The following is a 19,230-nucleotide window of genomic DNA, read 5'->3' on the forward strand; positions in this document are numbered from 1 at the left end:
AACCTGCGTACTGAGGAGTACATTTACTTTAATGCATCAAAATACATGCCAGTCAACACAGAATATTCAAATCTATAAATCTATTACTAAGAGTTGTATTATCCACCCTGTTTTTCATTGCCTTTGTATTACTGTGTAGATAATAAAAGTTAATAAAGTATCTACAGTAATTGAAGATGACAGATATTTCAAATTCACATTATCTTTACACAGTAGCACTGCTTGTATGAATCCACTGCACAGCATCAATGCCCCACTACCACGTTTCATGCAAACTGGACTTCTCCACACCTAAACCCAGTCCTGTAATGTACTGTACCAGTCTAAATACACATGCTTTGCATACACATGGATAATTGCGAGGTGACCAACTTTAAATATAAGCAGCAATGCCAAGTGGCTTTGAAAAGCATTCAACTCTTTAAAGAACTGTTTCAAGAAAATGTTTTCTGTACAGTTCATCTTAACTGCTGTCCTGTGTTTCCTTTGTGGTAAACATACTGTAGGTTCCGTGCTTATGTGCACCTCTGACAGCAAGAAGACAAAGAAATTAATTCACATGCTTTCCAAAGGCTAGCCTTCCAATAGCTTCATCACAATGAATAAAGGGTATTTGCTTTAAAACAGTAGGCTGAGTGGTTCTTACACACTGTTGTTAAGTTGATCTCACTCCTTTTTTCCTTGTAAGTAATTAGGGCATTAAAAAGCATACATCTTCAACCCCAAGGAACTCATACTGTGAATGCTAAGCTTTACCTAAATTAAGAGGAATCCCATTGCTCCTCATTTTCATTTCTAACCCAGTAGGTGGTGACTTCTTAAAGGTTGTTCCAACAGTACCCCATGATTCACTTTGACACAGTTATGCATACCAATTTAATTTTAAAACAACCCTATTAAAATCATTGGCATTAGAGTGAAGTTATTCCAACACAAAGCTGAAAAGAAAGCATTGTGAATAAGACATAATATGTATTACAAAGATGTCAAATGAACTACTAACATTCTGATAACTTGCATTATCTATCAGAAATCTCCAATTAATAAACACTTACAGTATTACTCTTCATTTGGTTGATCTTCCAATACAGCTGCTACTCTGCTTTGAAGCATAATGTACACTTTTTTTGGGGTGAGATCCTCAATTGTTCTGTAAGTGTCTGGCTTTATCTATAAACTCATTATTAAAATTCAGTTACTTTGCACTCATAATCATGGAAATAATCCAAATTAACAACTTTCAAAAGGAAAAAAGTGTTACTTGCAAAGTGTTTCTCACAATAAAGTTCGAAGCTCTGGTTGTTGATGAGAACTGAAACAAGCTTGCTTTCTTTTGGATAATAAATCATATAACTGGACACCTGGAAAGCACTCTAAGACATCAATAACAGCCACACTGTTTTACAGTGACTATTTTCAGCCTACTGGGTCAATAACCAGAGCATTTTCCTTTATAGATATTTTTTCTCTTCATTCTCATGTTAGACAAAATTCATTGTCAAAACAATTCCGTAATGGTCTTAAGAGTTTAAGAAAATGCTGGCAATTAGGTACAAATGTTTTTTTTGTTTGAATGCAGAGCTTTAAAGCAAATAAGATGCGCTAAATAAAACAATCTAATAGCAAGTTACATTGCTGCATTCCCCCCTGAGTACAGTTTAATTCGGTTTAAGGAGTTTTAAAATAAATATTTTATTATTCCTCTACCTTGCAGCAATATTTACAACAGTTTCACAGAAATCAATTTTGCCAGAAATATTTCCCAACAATGATCCTTCTACCACAAGGGACTCATGGTCTATATACAATAAGTACAAATTCTGCAATATTAATAGGTCAGTTCTCTAATAGTAGTAGAAATTATGCATCCAATGAAAGCACTGCTAACAAAAATGTCATCAGAAAAAACGTGCCATTCAAAATCGCAAAATTTCTTTTCCATTCGGTCTGCCATTTTAATCATTATATTTTTTCTCCTTGACCTCCTTTAGAAGTCTGAGTCGTCCACAGCTTGCTCTATTTTGAGTCCATGCTGTAGTGCTCCTCAAGGGGACTCTATTTCGGCTAAACGTCACTTGGAACCAGTCATGTGATGTCCTTGTGTGCCACCAAATCCCTGCTGGCCTTATAGCAATGACGAGGGCTGTGTCTGATGACAGTCTGGCAGAAGTCACAAATACAGCCTCTTCCTTTGTTTTGCTGGTCAAAAGACAACTGTTCAGTAGATTCTCTTTTTCCAATTGAAAAGGTAAAACAGGAAATTAAAAGCTGCTGAGCTGGGTTTAAAGTTGTACTGTGTCAGTTTTGAAGCTTTGCTTTCAATGAATCAGAGAGATGGCTAGAATGGTGCACAGCACTTGTCGTTAATGAACTGGGGAAAGCACTAGGTCGGGTTGCAGATGCGTCTGCGTGCTGCACAAAACCCTCTCTCACTTTGTATTTCTTGTTTAAAAAAAAAGGCCCACAGACGATAATGACATTCTCAGATATTATGTGGTTGATAGAACATGTATAACATATTAAAGGGGGGAAACATTTATATAAAATCCTGTGATTATTCCCTATGGGAGATTATTCATTTTGCTTTTATGAGATTACATGATATGCTCCTGTTTTCTTCCAGAGAAAACATACATAATATCTGACATTAGCCTCACAAGAATGAATTTTTGGTGGGCCAAACTGTAAAAACCTACTGTGGGATTTAGCCATAACAATGTGGTTAACACACTAGCCCTGGTAATCAGTATCATTGGAGCTTTACAGACCAAGTAGTCAGGACTCCTGCTTAACATCTCTTCCGAAACACCTCATTCCTACTGCACTGTTTCCCCAGCCATCACACTGTGAGGCTTTGCATTGGAAATTCTGTACCATAGGGATAATGGCCACCAATTTGGCCCATGCTGGTCCAATAATACCACTTACAGCAGCAAACTGATTTTCCTTAGAGGTCTCCCATCCCACCATTAATCAGACCCAACACTGCTTAGCTTCTGGGTTCTGGCGCAATCAGACTATACAGTGGATGAAACCTCAGCAGTGCTTTATCTTCACCAAAGTAAGTTACTTTTATAACTCTGTTCTATGTTAGTGGAAGCTATGAGTATATTATTGATGTTCATTACATACAAACATTATAAATCCTAATAGTGTATAAGAAGTTTGCACAATAGTGTAGGCAGGGTTGGAATTAGCTCAGAATTCTACATTGTATTAGAAATAAGGGCAAGAAATAAGTATTACTATTTCTTGTAGGTCACTATGTCAGGGAGACCACTAGAATGACAACTCTATCAAAGAAGAATTTCAGTTGCTCTTTTATGCCAGCCTTTCTGAACCTAATGATAATTCTATTGCATGCAGGTCCAGCGTCTGAGCTCAGCTCAGCTTGACCAAACCTGGCAATTAATACGACCACTGCCTCCAAATATATTATTTCTGCTGGTGAGCACTCATAATTAGATGTTACTGAAAGCTAAGAGCCACCTACTACAAATAATTCTCAGGTAAAGTATATTGGTTTAAAAAAAACATTTTGATGATGATTTTCTAAGCAAGTGACAAGCAATAATTTTATAACATACAAAGGAATTCTCTTTTGGTTGCTTTGGTTAATTGAGTATAAACTTTTTTGTTGAGCATATATGGACCCCTGTGGACAAAATAATTACCCACAAGTGATTAATTACAAGGTTCTTGATTTGATAAATAAATGGATGTAGCTCAAATTGGAAATGAATGTTTCCAAGGATTTCCTTAATGCTAAAAGATATTCACGCATGGCTCCTGCACTGTCACTTTTGGGTTGAGAGACTTGGAACGTGTAAGCACTGAAGAGACAGCGTGAATCAGATCAGAGAAACAACACTGTTCCCAAAAGGAAGAGGAGAGACGCAAGGAGCTAAGTGTCTGGCCAGCTACATCAGGTGATGGAATAAAAGACTTACCTCAAAAAAATATGACCCTTTTTTGAGAAACCTATCCTGATGTAATCCTAATTTTTTAAAAAATGAAAAATGAGGACAAGAATTTTTATGGGCAAATTTAAAGCTAACTAAACTCCAATAATACAAGCTCTGATTTACACTGAGTGGTGGGTACTGCCTCAGTGTGGGTGGGCTTATGGAGAGGATTCTGGTGACTCAGTGTGCCTCCAGCAGCACATGTTAAAGTGATGCAGAGCATAGGGCCTCCACAGATGAGCAGTTGGCCAGAATTAGCCAGCGATCCCTAGCAGACAAAGGAATGCAGCACCCATTAAAACTGCAGTTGTGCAAGCTTTTTTAGAAGAAACATTTCAGTTATTGGAAAACAACAGAATTTTGGACTAACTAAATACTTTATGATCTTGACAATGTGCTTTTAACTATGATTATTGAAATATAATGGAATAATTAGTTATGCTGCATAATAATGACACAGTATATATCTTAAGTTTGAACAACCATCTGAGGGAAATATGTTTCCCATGTAAAATGCTCCACTTCAAGCAACTAAAACCTCTACAGTTGAAGGCATTTAGCTGTGTAAGTAGCAAATACTGAATGAGGAATAACAAATCTCAAACCTCAAGAAAACTACAACCAATAGCCCTGGTATCGAATATGAATGGTAATTGCATCAAAGGTCATTCAGAAACTTACAGAACAGACTACAAACCCAAAAGGAAAATTGTCAGAGCACTGGGAGACCCTACAGGCAGCCTTTATGATTGCTAGCACAATCGTGCTAACACCTTTTGAAAAAACTGAATTTCAGTTTGACCGTCAAATTAAGAAACAAAAGGCTGCAAAGGTCAATCAAAAAGAAATAAAAGGGGGAATTCATGAGTGTTTTGTGTAATGCAAGACTCCACATCATCTTAAAGTTAGACAGAGGTTGTGTGACAATGTCAAGTATACTGTGCTCTCACTACAGGACTTCTGAAGTGCAGAGACTGTGATGTCCTTGGATTTAGATTCCACATAAACAAAGGCACATATAGCAACAAACAGAACATATGAACAACAGTGTGATCTGCTCTTCCAACACCAGGATACATTCCTTTCAAAATCTTCTGCTGAGGGGAAACCGTATTTAATCCTTTCTTAATTTAAATCCTTTCTTAATTCATCCCTTTCAACATTTCTCAACTATAAAAAGCATTCACCATTATATGTGATATTTTAGCCAATACATGTGAATTTGTTATATTTGTTTAACACGGATGATTATTTTATTCAAATCTTTACTATTGTCACTGAATGAGGTAACTGGTTACCAGCACCTAACTGTCTTTTCCAATTCTTATTTTCCTTCAAGCCTATCTTCTTGCATGGGAATGTATATGCATACGTTTACAAGCATATAGATCTGCTTAGATAAACATTGATTTAGCAGAACACCAGAGGATACACCACAAGGTTAATCTACAACACCCTATGGGAATGTCAGATAGGATTTCTGCTGTTTTGATGGTGTACTGTGTGTTAATTTATGTGCACCAGTGTTCATGGGTTTAGACTTCTTGCACTGTTCCTTCTCTTTTCACTCAAATTTTTTTTTTAACTTGAGGCATTGATAACATTTGGGACGATTCTGATCACTGTAAATTAAAGACTGCCAAATGATGAACTTGGTATTTTCTCAAACTAATCTAAATTATGAGTTGTAAAAGTTGTTATAATAGTACAAAACACTAATGCGTGTATTGAGTAAATTGATGATGCTCATAAAATATAAACTTCAAACATCACAAAGCAGTGAAAATGTCTGCTCATGTATTATATATATGGATTTGTAGACAGAATTCCAATTGTCAAATTCTAATGCAAGCATTTGTTTTCTAACAAGCTCTGGGGTTTTTCAGGAAAAAAACAGAAAACATAAGCATTGAGCTATAATTATTTTCCTTTATGTTTGTCTGTTTTGTGGTTTCTTACTTTTTAGGCACTTCTTTTAAAAGGAAATCTGCAAATACAGTTTTGTACCAAAGAAATGTGACCATCTTTTCCAAAACCCCCAATTACACATTGAGAATAATATGGCTGATATCACACATCTGTATAATAATCCCACATTTAAGTGCCATTTTGCAAAAAAAATCCTGACCTGAGCATGACTCAGAAGGAAACCTCACAACATTGATACATTATTCATTATGCATGAACGCAAACAAGAAAAAGCACAAACAAAAAAAAGCTTGGTAATTTTACAATTACAAGACATACCTAACTCCCCAGCTGCGTTTCTACCTCCCACTGCATAGAGATGTCCTTTGAGGGCACTTAGGTGGAAGAAAGTGCGCTTTTCGTTGAGAGAGGCCACCTGCATCCACTTGTTGTAGCGGGGGTCGTATCTGAAAACGGTGTCCACGGCTGTCTTTCCTTTCGTGTCGTAATTGCTCTGTCCGCCCACTACGTACAGGAAGTTGCCGATCACCGCAATGCCGTGCTGGTACCGGGGAGCGTCCATAGAAGCCAGAGCCTTCCACTCGTGCGCTTTTTCGTCGTACAGTCGCAGCTCCTTACTCACGACCAGCTGCTGCCGTAACACCCCGCCCAACGTCACCAGGTGCGTGCTGTCTGATCGGATAGCAGTCCTTTCTGACTGCATCACTGGCTGCATGAAGGGCATCATTTGGTAATTGCTGGCTTCGAGTAACAGGTTCACGCAGATGTTGTCCGTCCTCATGAAATCCACGGTCTGTACGTGGTTGATGAGCTCCTGAGGGCTCATGAGGGGAAAACGGATGTTCTTCATTAATTTGGATGCATACTCCATCCTGTTCTCCTCGTACCGCAGCCAGCGGCAGGCAGCCTTGAAGAGGTCAAGTTCACTGCAGTGCTTCAGGCTGTTGCTAGAGAGCACAAAGGCCAGCCGGTCAAATGGGAGCTTGACAAACTCGCCAGTGCTCAGCAACGAGGGAAAGTTCTTCAAGATAAAATTGTTAACATATTTGTCCACTTCTGTAAGGTTATAGGCATTTGCGATGCGCCCTACTTCCACGCAGTTTTCCAGTGAAACCTATACAGAAATTCACGGAAAAAAAACAGTAAGTTGTGGGTTTCACACACATGAAAGCTGTAAGATTACATCTTTGGTGAAGTTTTCGGTTTTCCCATCTCATCTAACTGCACCCATTTACACATCAGGGCCAGAGCACCTCAAATGTTCAGAAAGCTAACAAAATACAGTACAGTCATGGAATAAATTGACAAAACCAATATTGAGAGCATTAATTCTGAGTTAAAGGTTTCATCATGGTTTGTAAAAAAAAAGATGTGATATGACTTTTTATATACATAAAAAAATGAATGGAAATATTTCAGTAAAAGAGGGATGCTTTCCTTAAAATGTTAAACCTTGTGATAATAGAAATCTTTCTAGTGCTCTGAAATGGATGAAAGCAAATGACTGAGGATTCATCTCAAGAAAATGGAAATGAGTTTCATCAGAGTACTCCACACGCCCCAGGAAAGAGATACAGTTTATGTGTGATAAGAATTTCAGGAGGTTTCGCAATGAACTATAACTGCACATTAAAATGGACAAGGAGATTTTAACTTTGTGTCTTTCAAGCAGTAAAAAAGGGACTACAGATAAAGGACAAGCAATAATAATTTTACTGTCAATTCAAGTAATAACCTTGATTAAAAAAAAAGTTATTTGGCCTAATTCTTGCACTTTACAAGTGGTTCATTTTGAACAAATAATACTACTGAAATATATGCAGAGGCTTTTTTTCACAAAATGCATCAACATCAAATAAATATATAAGTAATAGGTTTATTCCATGCTGAAAAAAAAAAGAAAGAGAACACAACGTTTCGGCCATGGAGCCTTCAGTGGGCTTTATCGTCGTACAGTCGCAGCTCCTTACTCACGACCAGCTCCTGCCATAACACCCCGCCCAACGTCACCAGGTGCGTGCTGTCTGATCGGATAGCAGTCCTTTCTGACTGCATCACTGGCTGCATGAAGGGTATCATTTGGTAATTGCTGGCTTCGAGTAACAGGTTCACGCAGATGTTGTCCGTCCTCAGAAGGCTCCACGGCCGAAACGTTGTGTTCTCTTTCTTCTTTTTTTCAGCATGGAATAAACCTATTACTTGTTCCTTTGCAGCCTAAGCATGCTGACGCAGCTACCCACCTGAAATAAATATATATTCTGGTAGAATAAAGGAATTTAAAATGGACTTATAAAATATCTGCCCAAGGACAGTTCATGAAACAAATGTTCTGTTTTTGTGTGTGAGGATGCATATTTCAGGAACAGTAGTAAGAAAATGAAATTTACTTGATATTAGGATTACAGCTATCACATTGCAGCAGGTATCAAGCTGAATCAACTACTCTTAGTAACAGGAAATACCTTCCTTTTCTTGACTACAGGCAGCAACTGATGCCAATTATGAATATTTAATTGGGCCTGGGTTTGCTTTTCTTTTAGTATGGTTCCCGAAGATGAACATGTGACAATAAAAATAAATTAATCACCCTTCGTGCAGCATTTTAGAAAGTCTCTTTAACACCTCAGAACAGTCAATATGTACAGTACATTCAGGAGAAGATTCTCTAATTAAGTTTTTTTTCCCCACCCATCTGAAATGCAGGAGTATTTTGTTGTCACACAAAAATACTGTATGCAAAGCTAATGTGTAGCAGCTACTTTTAATGGATACTTTTAATCAGCAGCAGTGCTTCTTCTTTGCTGGGCACATGTGCATCTTAAACTAAAGCATAAATGTTTTCAGATTTCAGCTGATGCAAGGAGCAAGAAGACTTAAACTGAAAAAAAACTTTCAGTGACAAACTCAAAGGGCAGGCCAGGAGCTGCATCCTGACCTATTTTGCAGGGAAGCCTTTGAGCCTAAGAGGTAGGAGCCCCTGTAGCTTTCTGACAATTGCTTATAACAGCCAATACACAGAACAGCCTAGTCAAAATAAACTGGTCATTAGATTCAAGATGAATGTCAGGTCTGATCTGGTCACCATGCATTCAAGTTCTCTCCAATATCTAGTATGCAATTCACATTTATCTGAAAGAGCGATTATAATATGACTTAAGGAATATGGAATAAGAGGCAGCTCAAGAAATACAGCTTAATACGTTTTTCATCACATTAAAGGATATTTGAATGCTTCTTTCTAACGCATCCTGAACACAAGGGAAAAAAGGCCTTTACATCCAGAGGAAGGGAACAGATTTAAACAGGCAGATGAATACAGTATATGCATACATATGTGTAGAAGCACTGCAGTACAACTCACCTCCTAAAGCTACCAACTCCAGTCCAGAATTACCCACTTACAGTATAAATGTGATTAACCTCCTTATCAATAAATGTTCAATAGCCATGCAGCACAACAGATCTAAAAGGTAGCCCAAAAAGCCTAGCAAATAGAGATAGTCTACAGAAGGGATGCTGTTTGTTTGCATGCTAATGTGCAAACATACCAAACCAATGACAGCCTTAGAAATATTGACATATGTTCACAAAGAAACGTAAGGAATCTACTGTATAGGCTCATTACCAGATGCATTAGATTTCAATCTTTCTACTTTGATTGCCATAAACAAATGCTTAGAAAAGTTCAAATACTATTGAATAGAAGGAATTTTGCATCTGAAGGGTAGTTTGTACAAGAGCCTCAAGCTTGTTAAATCTTGAATACATCAACATGTTATGAGTGTGCTTCCCTGTATAAGACATAAATAAAAACTGAGGCAGCACTCATCAACATTAACTAGATTAAGACCAAATACTACATTCTGTTTTGTACTAAACACTGATTGAAAGGAAGAGGCTTTAGATGATGACAAGAAAAGAGTCTTACCCCAGATATAAGAAACACTTTGCAGAAGTCTAGGACAGGAATGATCTGCAGAAAACTTGCAGCTTCAAGTGTATCCTGCAGATTCTCCATGTTAAGAGAGAGCTTTGCTGTGTAAATGAAGTCAATGATCTTTTTGAGGCCTATTCGGTTAACACCATGAAGTTTGATGCACATTAAATCCTGTTCCTTCATTCCACCTAGGAGATACAAGGAAAAAGAGGATACATTTAATGGTCCGTTATTCTGTTCTTCATTTGTTTTGTACAGTATTTATTGGCTACATGAATAATTAACTAAACTTTTAAAAACCTGATGAATTACAATTTCAAAATAAGTTAAAATTTAATATTTTAAGGGTTATGTGCACACAACACAAATGAAATGGGTTTCTGTGATCAAGATCACACAATTTGCAGAAGAGGCTGTGAAAGGCTGGGCTGAATCCTCTTCACTGTGAAAAGTACATGAAAGGTGAAAGCAGCAAGGGAATGGAGGGTTAAAGATCTTGCCAAAACAATATTTTTTAACAATATTCTCTGAAGCTACTGTATGGTATAAAAACTCAGAAAATCAAACTAGATATCCAACAAAAACATGTTATTTTTCTAGTGACTTTTTTTTTGGCAATAAAATGTCAGGATAGGCATTAACAGGAGGCATCAAATAGTTTAAATAAATTCAATTTCTGATTCACTATGCTTGAGAACAGACAACACAAGGGTAGTATTTTTTTTGTGAGGTCTTGAGGACATCTGTTGAAATCCATCCTTGGATAGAAGGGACTAGACTCCTTCCAGTAGAATGGTTCTGTAAGTCAAATGCTCAATGTGGTGTCTTAGTCCCAAACAGACAAGATCTCCAGTAGGGTTATTCCTATATCTTTGCCTGACCTGGGAAAAATTATTAGAAAGGGCTTAAAGCTTGGATCTACTGCTCTCCTCCAAGAAGACTATTTTGGTGTAGTAGCAGGATGTGTGTGTGGTCAGGGCCTGAGGACTTCCTGGGTCTCACACCAGACCCTCACTGAATTCCTTTACCTAAAACATAACAATGAATGCAATTCATGTGTAGCCTACATTTTTATTTTTTTTAATTTTAAAGTATTTTAGAATTAGATATGTTTTCAAATATATTTGAAATTGAGCACCATTTTTTTCCAATGTCATGTACAACATCCTGAAATTCAGCAAAAAAAAATTTTCTTTGCCAATAAGAAGTTAAAAATTGATCCAATTTTTGATACAGTGATTGTATCACACAATCACTGTATCACTTGATACAGTTATTGTGCCTTGCGTTTTGTCCACAGAAGTGTCAAAATTTCAGGAGAATGCAGTCAGACCTAATTACAATTTTTTTTCCCACTTTTGTTGAGCCAAAGACAGACAACTGGACAGATAGCACATCCTGACAGAATATTCTCCTATTCTACCTGTACAATAGTGTGTGTAAACTGCAACTTTGCCTTCTGAACATAATGAAGATAAAATCACTATCTTCCAGATGAGCAGAGCCCTCTTTTCATATTACACTGTACTGTGAAAGAGTTCTTTGGAAAAAGACTACAGAGGCAAGCAATATTTATATCCACAGTCACTGATAAAAGCACAAGATACTTAAAACAGAAATTGCACTTGATACATCTGTGCTTCTAAGGCTATCAATCTTGTTACAAAACTACATTCCAAAAGCTAACATGCATTTACACGGCATACAAAGATATTATCAGAAAATACAAAACACTTTATAAAATGTTATTTCTTGGAATTCATTGGATTTATTCTTCAGCCATATATATCTATATCATGTTTGGTTAGACAAAGAAATTGGATTTAAGAAGGTAAGGTAGATGTACCCAAACCTAAAGCAGCACATCATCAGGAAACACATTTTTCTTCTAAAACAAATCAAGAGCCAACATTCAAGAAGGAGCAGAAAGACCCATTTTCAACATCTGCACACAAACCAGTCCTAGATATACAATCTACACTGTCTGTATCTTACAAGCAAGTGCTCAACAGTGCTGATACAATGCATGATGTGATGTGGGAGCCCTGTTATGATGCTTATCAAAAGCTCTTCCCCTTTGCTTCAAATTTCTGCTCCCTCACACTCTCACTCACAAAAAGACTCCACAGCCACTGCGTTTTACATCTTAAAAACTACATATTCGCTTATATTATACTAAAAGAAAGAAAACGTAATTTATGAGATGAATGAAACTTTGACACAGAATGTTAAAGTGTATTTTTCCAGGATCAAGTCTTAAGGTATATACAGTACTGGAAGTCAGCATATTATATTACCGGATTGCTATCCATACAGTAGGGATTTCCAAAGGCCAGCTCTATTTAAACTTGTATTATTATTATTGGAAATATTTTTTTTTACCATAAGTTATTTATCTTACCTGTAAACATTGCCTTAAAGTAATCGCTAGCAGACGCCATCATTGCTCTGTGAACAGGAAATGCTTCATCTCCATCTCCAGGCAGCAGTGTAACATCGCAGAGTAATCCCTCTATCCTCAGCTGGTCGAATCCCTGTTAAGAAGCCAGCAGCTCACATGAGGACAAAGCAGAAGCTGGGGTGCAAGAGACAGGACCAGACAGATATAATATAATAAAATAAAGAATATGGCCTCCTCATAAATATACTTTTCACCACACATTTTTTTATAGTGGTAAAAAGTTCCTGAAAAGAGAGTTCAACTCATGAAGGATAGTCTTTGAAGGGATTCAAGTATGTGTGGATGGATTGGATTTTAGGCCAGTTACAGAGAACATTTAAGGAAAATTTTGCCACTTGCCCCCTTTTGTATCTTCTCTTTAAAGGTTGCAAAAGCAAATTGAACATACTGCTGTCAGTAGACAAGTAGCAACATTATGCGGTACTTTAGGTGGTTTATACTGTACACCCAGGCCTGGTCAGTAACATTTCTGAGCTCTGTTAAATAATGGTGTAAATTATTTGTGCACATCTTCATTTCTTAATAGAGCTTGGTACTGTCATCTAGCGATGATCACTAATGCACTAAATGTTTTCCAAAGTTATATACCGTATACAGTATGTGATATTTAAATATATATATCACAAAAGAACTGGTATTAAAATAAACGGCACTGCACAGTGCATAAAAACATGGATGACTGCATCAGCTATACTAATAATAATTTGCATCAAATAAAAATACATTAGAAAAACAAGCAACTTAAAAGATCCATCCACATCAGATGTCCCTTTAACACCGATACTTACAGTAGTCACTTCTATGCAAAGTACTGTTGTTTATTCTTAACATTTTACTTTTACCATTTTCACATCATAATCGAGACAAAATACAGATTTAAATGTTTAGACTATAGATTATATTCTATATAATGAAATCACAAATCTTGGCTGAGTTACACAAAATTCACCTTCTTAGCAAAAACATTATGTTTTGACAGCGTACCACTAGTAAACAACACAACTATTTCAGTAATATATGGGTTATACTCAATACAAAAAGGATTTAAGTCCAATTAAAGGCACTATGCATCTTTTGAGGTTATGAGCTAGATGTTCCAAAAAGCCCAGTTTATACAAATTTGCATTCTTCTTAAAAAATCTAAACATTTACACAGAATGGATTAAGTCTGGACTCTTTTGCTTTTATATTACAAGCAGCAGAAAAAACAAACTCCTCCACTATATATAATTGCTGGTGTCACATTAAGCAGTGCCAAGAAACTCAGCTAAGTATGGGGAGAACTACAATGTGGTCAACCCATTGCTTCAAAGGGAATTCAGAGAGCTTCTTCTACATTAGAGGAAACAAAACAGTGCAATAAGCCTGGAAGTATGTATGAAACAGCAGACTCACTTTGTTTGTCTATCTACCACCATTAAAATAAACAATCTTACACTGATTTCAAAGGTTTCAATGCAAATTGGTGAGAGGAGACCTTCCACTGGACTCTTTTATAAGCATTTATTCATTAATGTGTAATCAATCAAAGGACACAAGACCAATAATTAACAATGATCACCTTTTGCACAGCTATTTTAAGGAGAGCAAGAGTCTTACAATCTCATCACGTTTTAAAACATGAATTACATGTTTTAAGACTCTTTGGCATCAACTGCAGCACTCACTTGGGAGAGAAATCTTGCAGACACGCCCCTTTGACAAGCCCACCAGCAGAGCTATTCATCATTTGACAAGCTGTCAGCTTCATAATGACGGAGAAAGAAAGTCAGTGCCAACTTGAGGAGTGAACACTGCAACCCTGCAGGCAGCCAGCAAAGTCACAGGAGTACCTGTTTGTGCAAAGGTTGAGAAACCCCTTCCTAATATCTGTCATGGGCCAACACTTGGGAGGTCCTGGTCTAGGATGTCCTAATCTAGACACTTTTAAAATGGATCCAGTTGGATACAGGCACTAATGACTGTGCAAAGAAGTGCCTTTTATTATCAGTTATAAAGAGTCCGCTCCAATTTCTTCTTGTGAATCTGGGTCCTGACTGCTTTGGGTTGACCTTTGAGAATTCTGAAACTCGCTTCAAACTGCATTTTTGTCTTCTCAGGATTCAGTTCCTTCACCTGGCTGCAGTAAGATATTCCTTTGAAAACAGGAATCAAAGATTATCTGCGTAACAATGAAATGCCTTAATTGCAATCTTCAGAGCTAAAATTATCAAAAGACTTAAACATTTCTGCCACATCTGCAAAGAGAAAGGCAACAAACTCAGCTTCCTCTCTCCACAGAAATAAGATTAGAAAAAGTCAATAAAATAACTCGGCAAATCTGTTTCACTAAAACTGTATTCCATTCCAAAATAGAGTTGTATTACATTTGCCTATTTGTAACAAAGCATAGTATCAGTTGAGAAGGTCATACCTGAAAAATGAGAAGACTTTTATGAATCTAAATCCGAACACAACTTAAAGTGGTAAAGCAGAAAAAAAGATCTTCATAATTTTTTAATCATTCTGTGAAAAAGATGGTTAAATTAAATGTGAAAAAAAAATATTCTCTTAAACTCATTTCTTTAACTGACAAGGTTTAAAAGTCTTAGAGGATCGAGATTTGACTATAATTTTTATTTTTTTACAGATAAGGCCTCATAATAAAGATATTTACAAAAATATAACAAAAAAAAAAGGTCAAAGTTCTACACTTTTCAAACACTGGTTTCCTTCCTTTCCATTCGGCTGGGCCCTGGGGTGCTATGCAATAAATTTTACATATTTTATGACAAATGTACATTTTCAAAAGCGAATGCACGCATTCAGAAAAGTGTTAATGCACGCAAAAAAAAAAAATAAGGGTCTTTGGCCTGCAGTCTCAGGATGTATGATCTTCCTGAGTTAATAATTGTTTAGAAGCAATTCTATCTTGAGCTGCAGCAAGAATCAAACTTTTTTCCATATTCAGGCAATACGGCTTTACATAAAAAATAGCATTAAGCATGGAGACATTTCAGTAACTGAGGTTCGTTTACTAGACAGATTCATAATTCTACAGATGACAGAACACATTTATGTGTATATATATATTAATATGGGACACATTGGAACTGAGTAGAAAAATATTAAAATTAAGGTAATACACAAGCAAGTTAGACACTACGAAATGTGAGAGTCCCAGATGTTTGCTAAACTATGGTATCTATCTGGAGGTTGCTTGCTGGTTCCAATCTGGGCTTTGTAATGAAATTTTTAAGAAGGATTCCCCTAAACAAGTGAATAAATGGCAAAGAGTAATCAGGTTTGGGTGGTATGCCAAAGAGCTCCACCCAGTGAATGACCTGGTATTTGTGCTCTTGCAACATTATCAGAAATGCAATAGTCCTTCAACTGCCACTGTTGTGAGTCCTGGTAAGAAGCAGACCCTACACTTCCTGAAGCATGCACATGCAGTTTATAACTCTCTTAATTGGAAGAGCAGAACTGAGAGAGAATTGTCAAGTCATAAGTTTGGTAGGGAAAAGGAAAACAGATGACCATTTATAACTTATATAGAGTCAAAGGTAAGTCTGTATTTTATCATATGTTTTATATGATGTTTTAAACACCTTAGGTCTTATCTGATGTATGCTTACCAAGTTCATAATAAAAATATAAATTCTGATATTTGATATCAAGGTTGTGACTGTGCTCACTGCTGGGGTTCAGCATGTTGGTTATCAATCCAAAGACCTACTAAAAATTGCAATACTGAGCTCTCATCTCCATCTATCTTGTGAAGACATGAACATCACATCTTCCTCATTTACTGTTTCACGTATACTGAAATATTTTAGTGCAATGAAGAAATGTATTCTAGCAGAAATGTATTATTTCTTTAGAAAGCCATTTTTTTCTTCTCGCATTAATTTTGAAACAGGTAGGTAGTAAAAAGCTGTCAGCTACCAAAGTATTAAGGAAGTATTTAAATGACTAAAAAACACTTAAATAAAGTAGGTTTATATGTTAGAATATTTCAAAACTTCCTTTCTAGGCTATGCATCTTCAATTTATCTCACATTGTTTAATATCCCCATGAACACTGTGGAGATCCTTTAATTTTCTGTTTCTTTCAAGTGACAGTTCATTAATTTTAGAATTAAATATCATATTTTCAGCAGATCTAGAAGCACTTTTATTTATAGAATACATTATTTTGATTTTAAAAAGTAGCCTGCTTTCACAAATCAAATTGACTTTTTAAATTTATAAATCACAAATAACACGAAGAGCTCACTCAATGTGCATACTGTGTAAATCTGTATTTTTGTAAAAATTACAACATATTAAAAAGCGAAAGTAACACGCTAAAAAGGGCAATTTTTAGAACTATTTAGAATTTACAAATAGCATGAGGAGTAAACTAAATACTATGATTAAAGTTAGCATTGTCCAAATTATTTTATAAAATGTACACATTTTGCATGTCATTCTGACTAGTAAATATAGTAGTTGCAACATATTAATAGTAATAACATTTTCAAAGTACTTTAAGATTTAAATTTACATTTTGTTTTTCTTTGTATCTTTACAAAGCAACATTTCAATAGTTATAAAACCCAACGAATAATGAGAACTGGTTTGTTCTTCACACCTGAAACATTTTCTCTGAAAGGATTTTCTTCGCAGTTAACCGATCTTGTAACAGCATGTTACAGTTTACTATTATTAACCATATTAATTTTAAGTGCTTAATGTAAAATCTTGTAAAAATATATTTCATTGTTCAAATATACATTAATATACATTAAGTCTGACTATCATATAATAAGTTAAATACAAAACTAAAGAAAAAATAGGGTTAAATATAATTCAAAATATTTTGCTAACAATGTTAACTGTTTATGAATAAAATGTATTAACTAAGGAGTAGGATGGCACAGTTGTTAGTATGTTTTTTGCTTTGTTTCTTTTTCATAAATACAACAGTAGTACCTGATGTCTCAGTGGCTTTCAAAATTAAATTATGCATGCAAACCTGTGAACTAGAAAGATAACTAAGATTTTAATACTAATTAAATGACCGCGGGCACTTCCCACCGCCTCTACATTCTCAGAGTAGAACAGACTAACCTTCTAATGAAAGACGGTCCACCCCCCACGGACAGGAAAAGTGCCCACAGGCACTTAAACTTAATATGGTCAGGAACGGTAAACAGTAACATGGTAAGAAGGAGCACGTACAAACATTTTCGAAATAACCACATGTAAGACTCTGATCCTAAAAATGGGATTTCTATATGTCTTTATTTAGTGTTTACATTAGTGACAAAGGCTAAACTTTTAGCTTCAGTAACGTGTACATATCTCCCCTTTTTATAAAACGACTTGGTTGAAAACTGTTCCAGAGCCACTGTTGTTTCATCAGTGAAAAGTACATCATGAAATGCCTCTCCCTGTTCAATCCACTGGAAAAAAGAAAAGGAGCATAAAGCTTCTGATGGTCATAAACGATATTCATTTAGGAGCAGCATCAGAGGTATGTTTTTAACTGCACTGCATTGGAGAGAATACCATAGTGTGTTTTTTTTTTTACTCCCTGGCGGAAACTGGCTTCCAGAAGAATCAGTATGGCTCAGAGATTAAATAAAACTTCACAGACATTAACGAAGAGCATAACGCGTGTACTGTATGCACTGCAAGTACAACCCAACTCTCTGCAGGAGTGCTGGCTGTGACGAATTGAACCGGTTTCACGGGTATTTTCAAAGTAGGAGGCGAGATTTCCAGCGAAAGACACCCCCCCCCCCCCCAAAAACCCAGTAAATACAGTACTTACTAGTTAAAGGCTAGGCTCCCGACTACGGCGAAAGGAACCCTTCTTTCATTAGAAGACAATTAACATATTTTAGCCCTGAATGAATTAATAGCAAACATGGTTTACATAAAAGACATTTTTCCAAGAAAGTTTAGCCTTTGTCACTAATGAAACCACTAAATAAAGACATAAATAGATACCGGATATCTTAAGATTTTTAAAATACATGACTTTGCTAAAATTTATTTGAAAATAAAAACAATTACAACCGCCAGGGGAGAGAGAGAACAGGGGAGGGATGTTGGTTTTGCATAAGGGGCGGGGCTATGTTTGGGTATGTTTGGGAATGTGTAGTTACATGTTCTGGCTGTTTGTGAATTATCGTTGTTGAGTATGGAGTGTTGAGGTATTGATTTTTTGTAATGCTTTATGTTGAAAATTGAGGTGGATTTTGTTTATGATAAACAGGATAAACTGGGATGGGAGGAAGGTTTGGTTTTGCATAAGGGGCGGGATTATGATAATTGGAGGACTTTGCGAGTGTAAAATGGTTTGATTATTTGATTTTGTATTGTGGTTGTTATCTATGTTTTTGGTTGGTATTATGTTTATATGGTTGTTTTTGTTGGTTGGTTGTTATTATGGTTATTAATAATACGATCTATAGTTGAAATCTGAGCCTAAATAAAAAGAAAAAGCAAGTGATTAGGTTTATGAGCAATCTAATTACTTATTCGTTTAAAAAGCTATATAAAATAAAGTTTATTATTAATTTGCTGGACAGAGCGGTGAACATTATTATGCATAAGACAAAGATAACGATCCTGATCAGTTTAGAAATCTGTGTACGCTGTAAGGTTTTTACTTCTTAAACTTTTAAAATACACGTTTAGAATTGAAAGAAATCCTCTTCCTGGTATAGCAAACCAGCACGTCTTTTTTCTCCAATCAGAGGGGTGTCAGATGGTGTCAGCCAATCACCATTCTGCGTTGGGTAGCAACGGGTGACTGTTCTCAGGCGGAACATGTAAACAGCTTAATGTTCGTGTTAAATATTTTTTTTAATTAAATTTAATTCTATACAGCAATCGCATATTTGGGTACCGTTTCATAAAACTTTCATGCTTAAAATGTTTAGGGAGAAATGGAAGACTGGTGT

At 36.1% G+C, this 19,230-nt stretch overlaps 1 protein-coding gene across 26 annotated transcripts in view; it reads right to left on the reverse strand.

Annotated features, from left to right (window-relative positions):
* klhl13 (kelch-like family member 13) overlaps nt 1-19,230 on the reverse strand; it is a 121,139-nt gene that overhangs the window by 12,188 nt on the left and 89,721 nt on the right. For all 26 annotated transcript variants that reach the window (XM_088649072.1, XM_088649062.1, XM_088649051.1 and 23 more), the window contains 3 exons: nt 12,233-12,365; nt 9,823-10,019; nt 6,213-7,008 (listed from right to left, as the gene is read on the reverse strand). In XM_088649072.1, coding sequence (XP_088505198.1) covers nt 6,213-7,008; nt 9,823-10,019; nt 12,233-12,365 — 1,126 coding nt within the window. The remainder of the gene's footprint in view (nt 1-6,212; nt 7,009-9,822; nt 10,020-12,232; nt 12,366-19,230) is intronic.

Source organism: Lepisosteus platostomus, chromosome 10 (assembly GCF_059453375.1).
Source record: "Lepisosteus platostomus isolate fLepPlt1 chromosome 10, fLepPlt1.hap1, whole genome shotgun sequence".
NCBI lineage: Eukaryota > Metazoa > Chordata > Actinopteri > Semionotiformes > Lepisosteidae > Lepisosteus > Lepisosteus platostomus.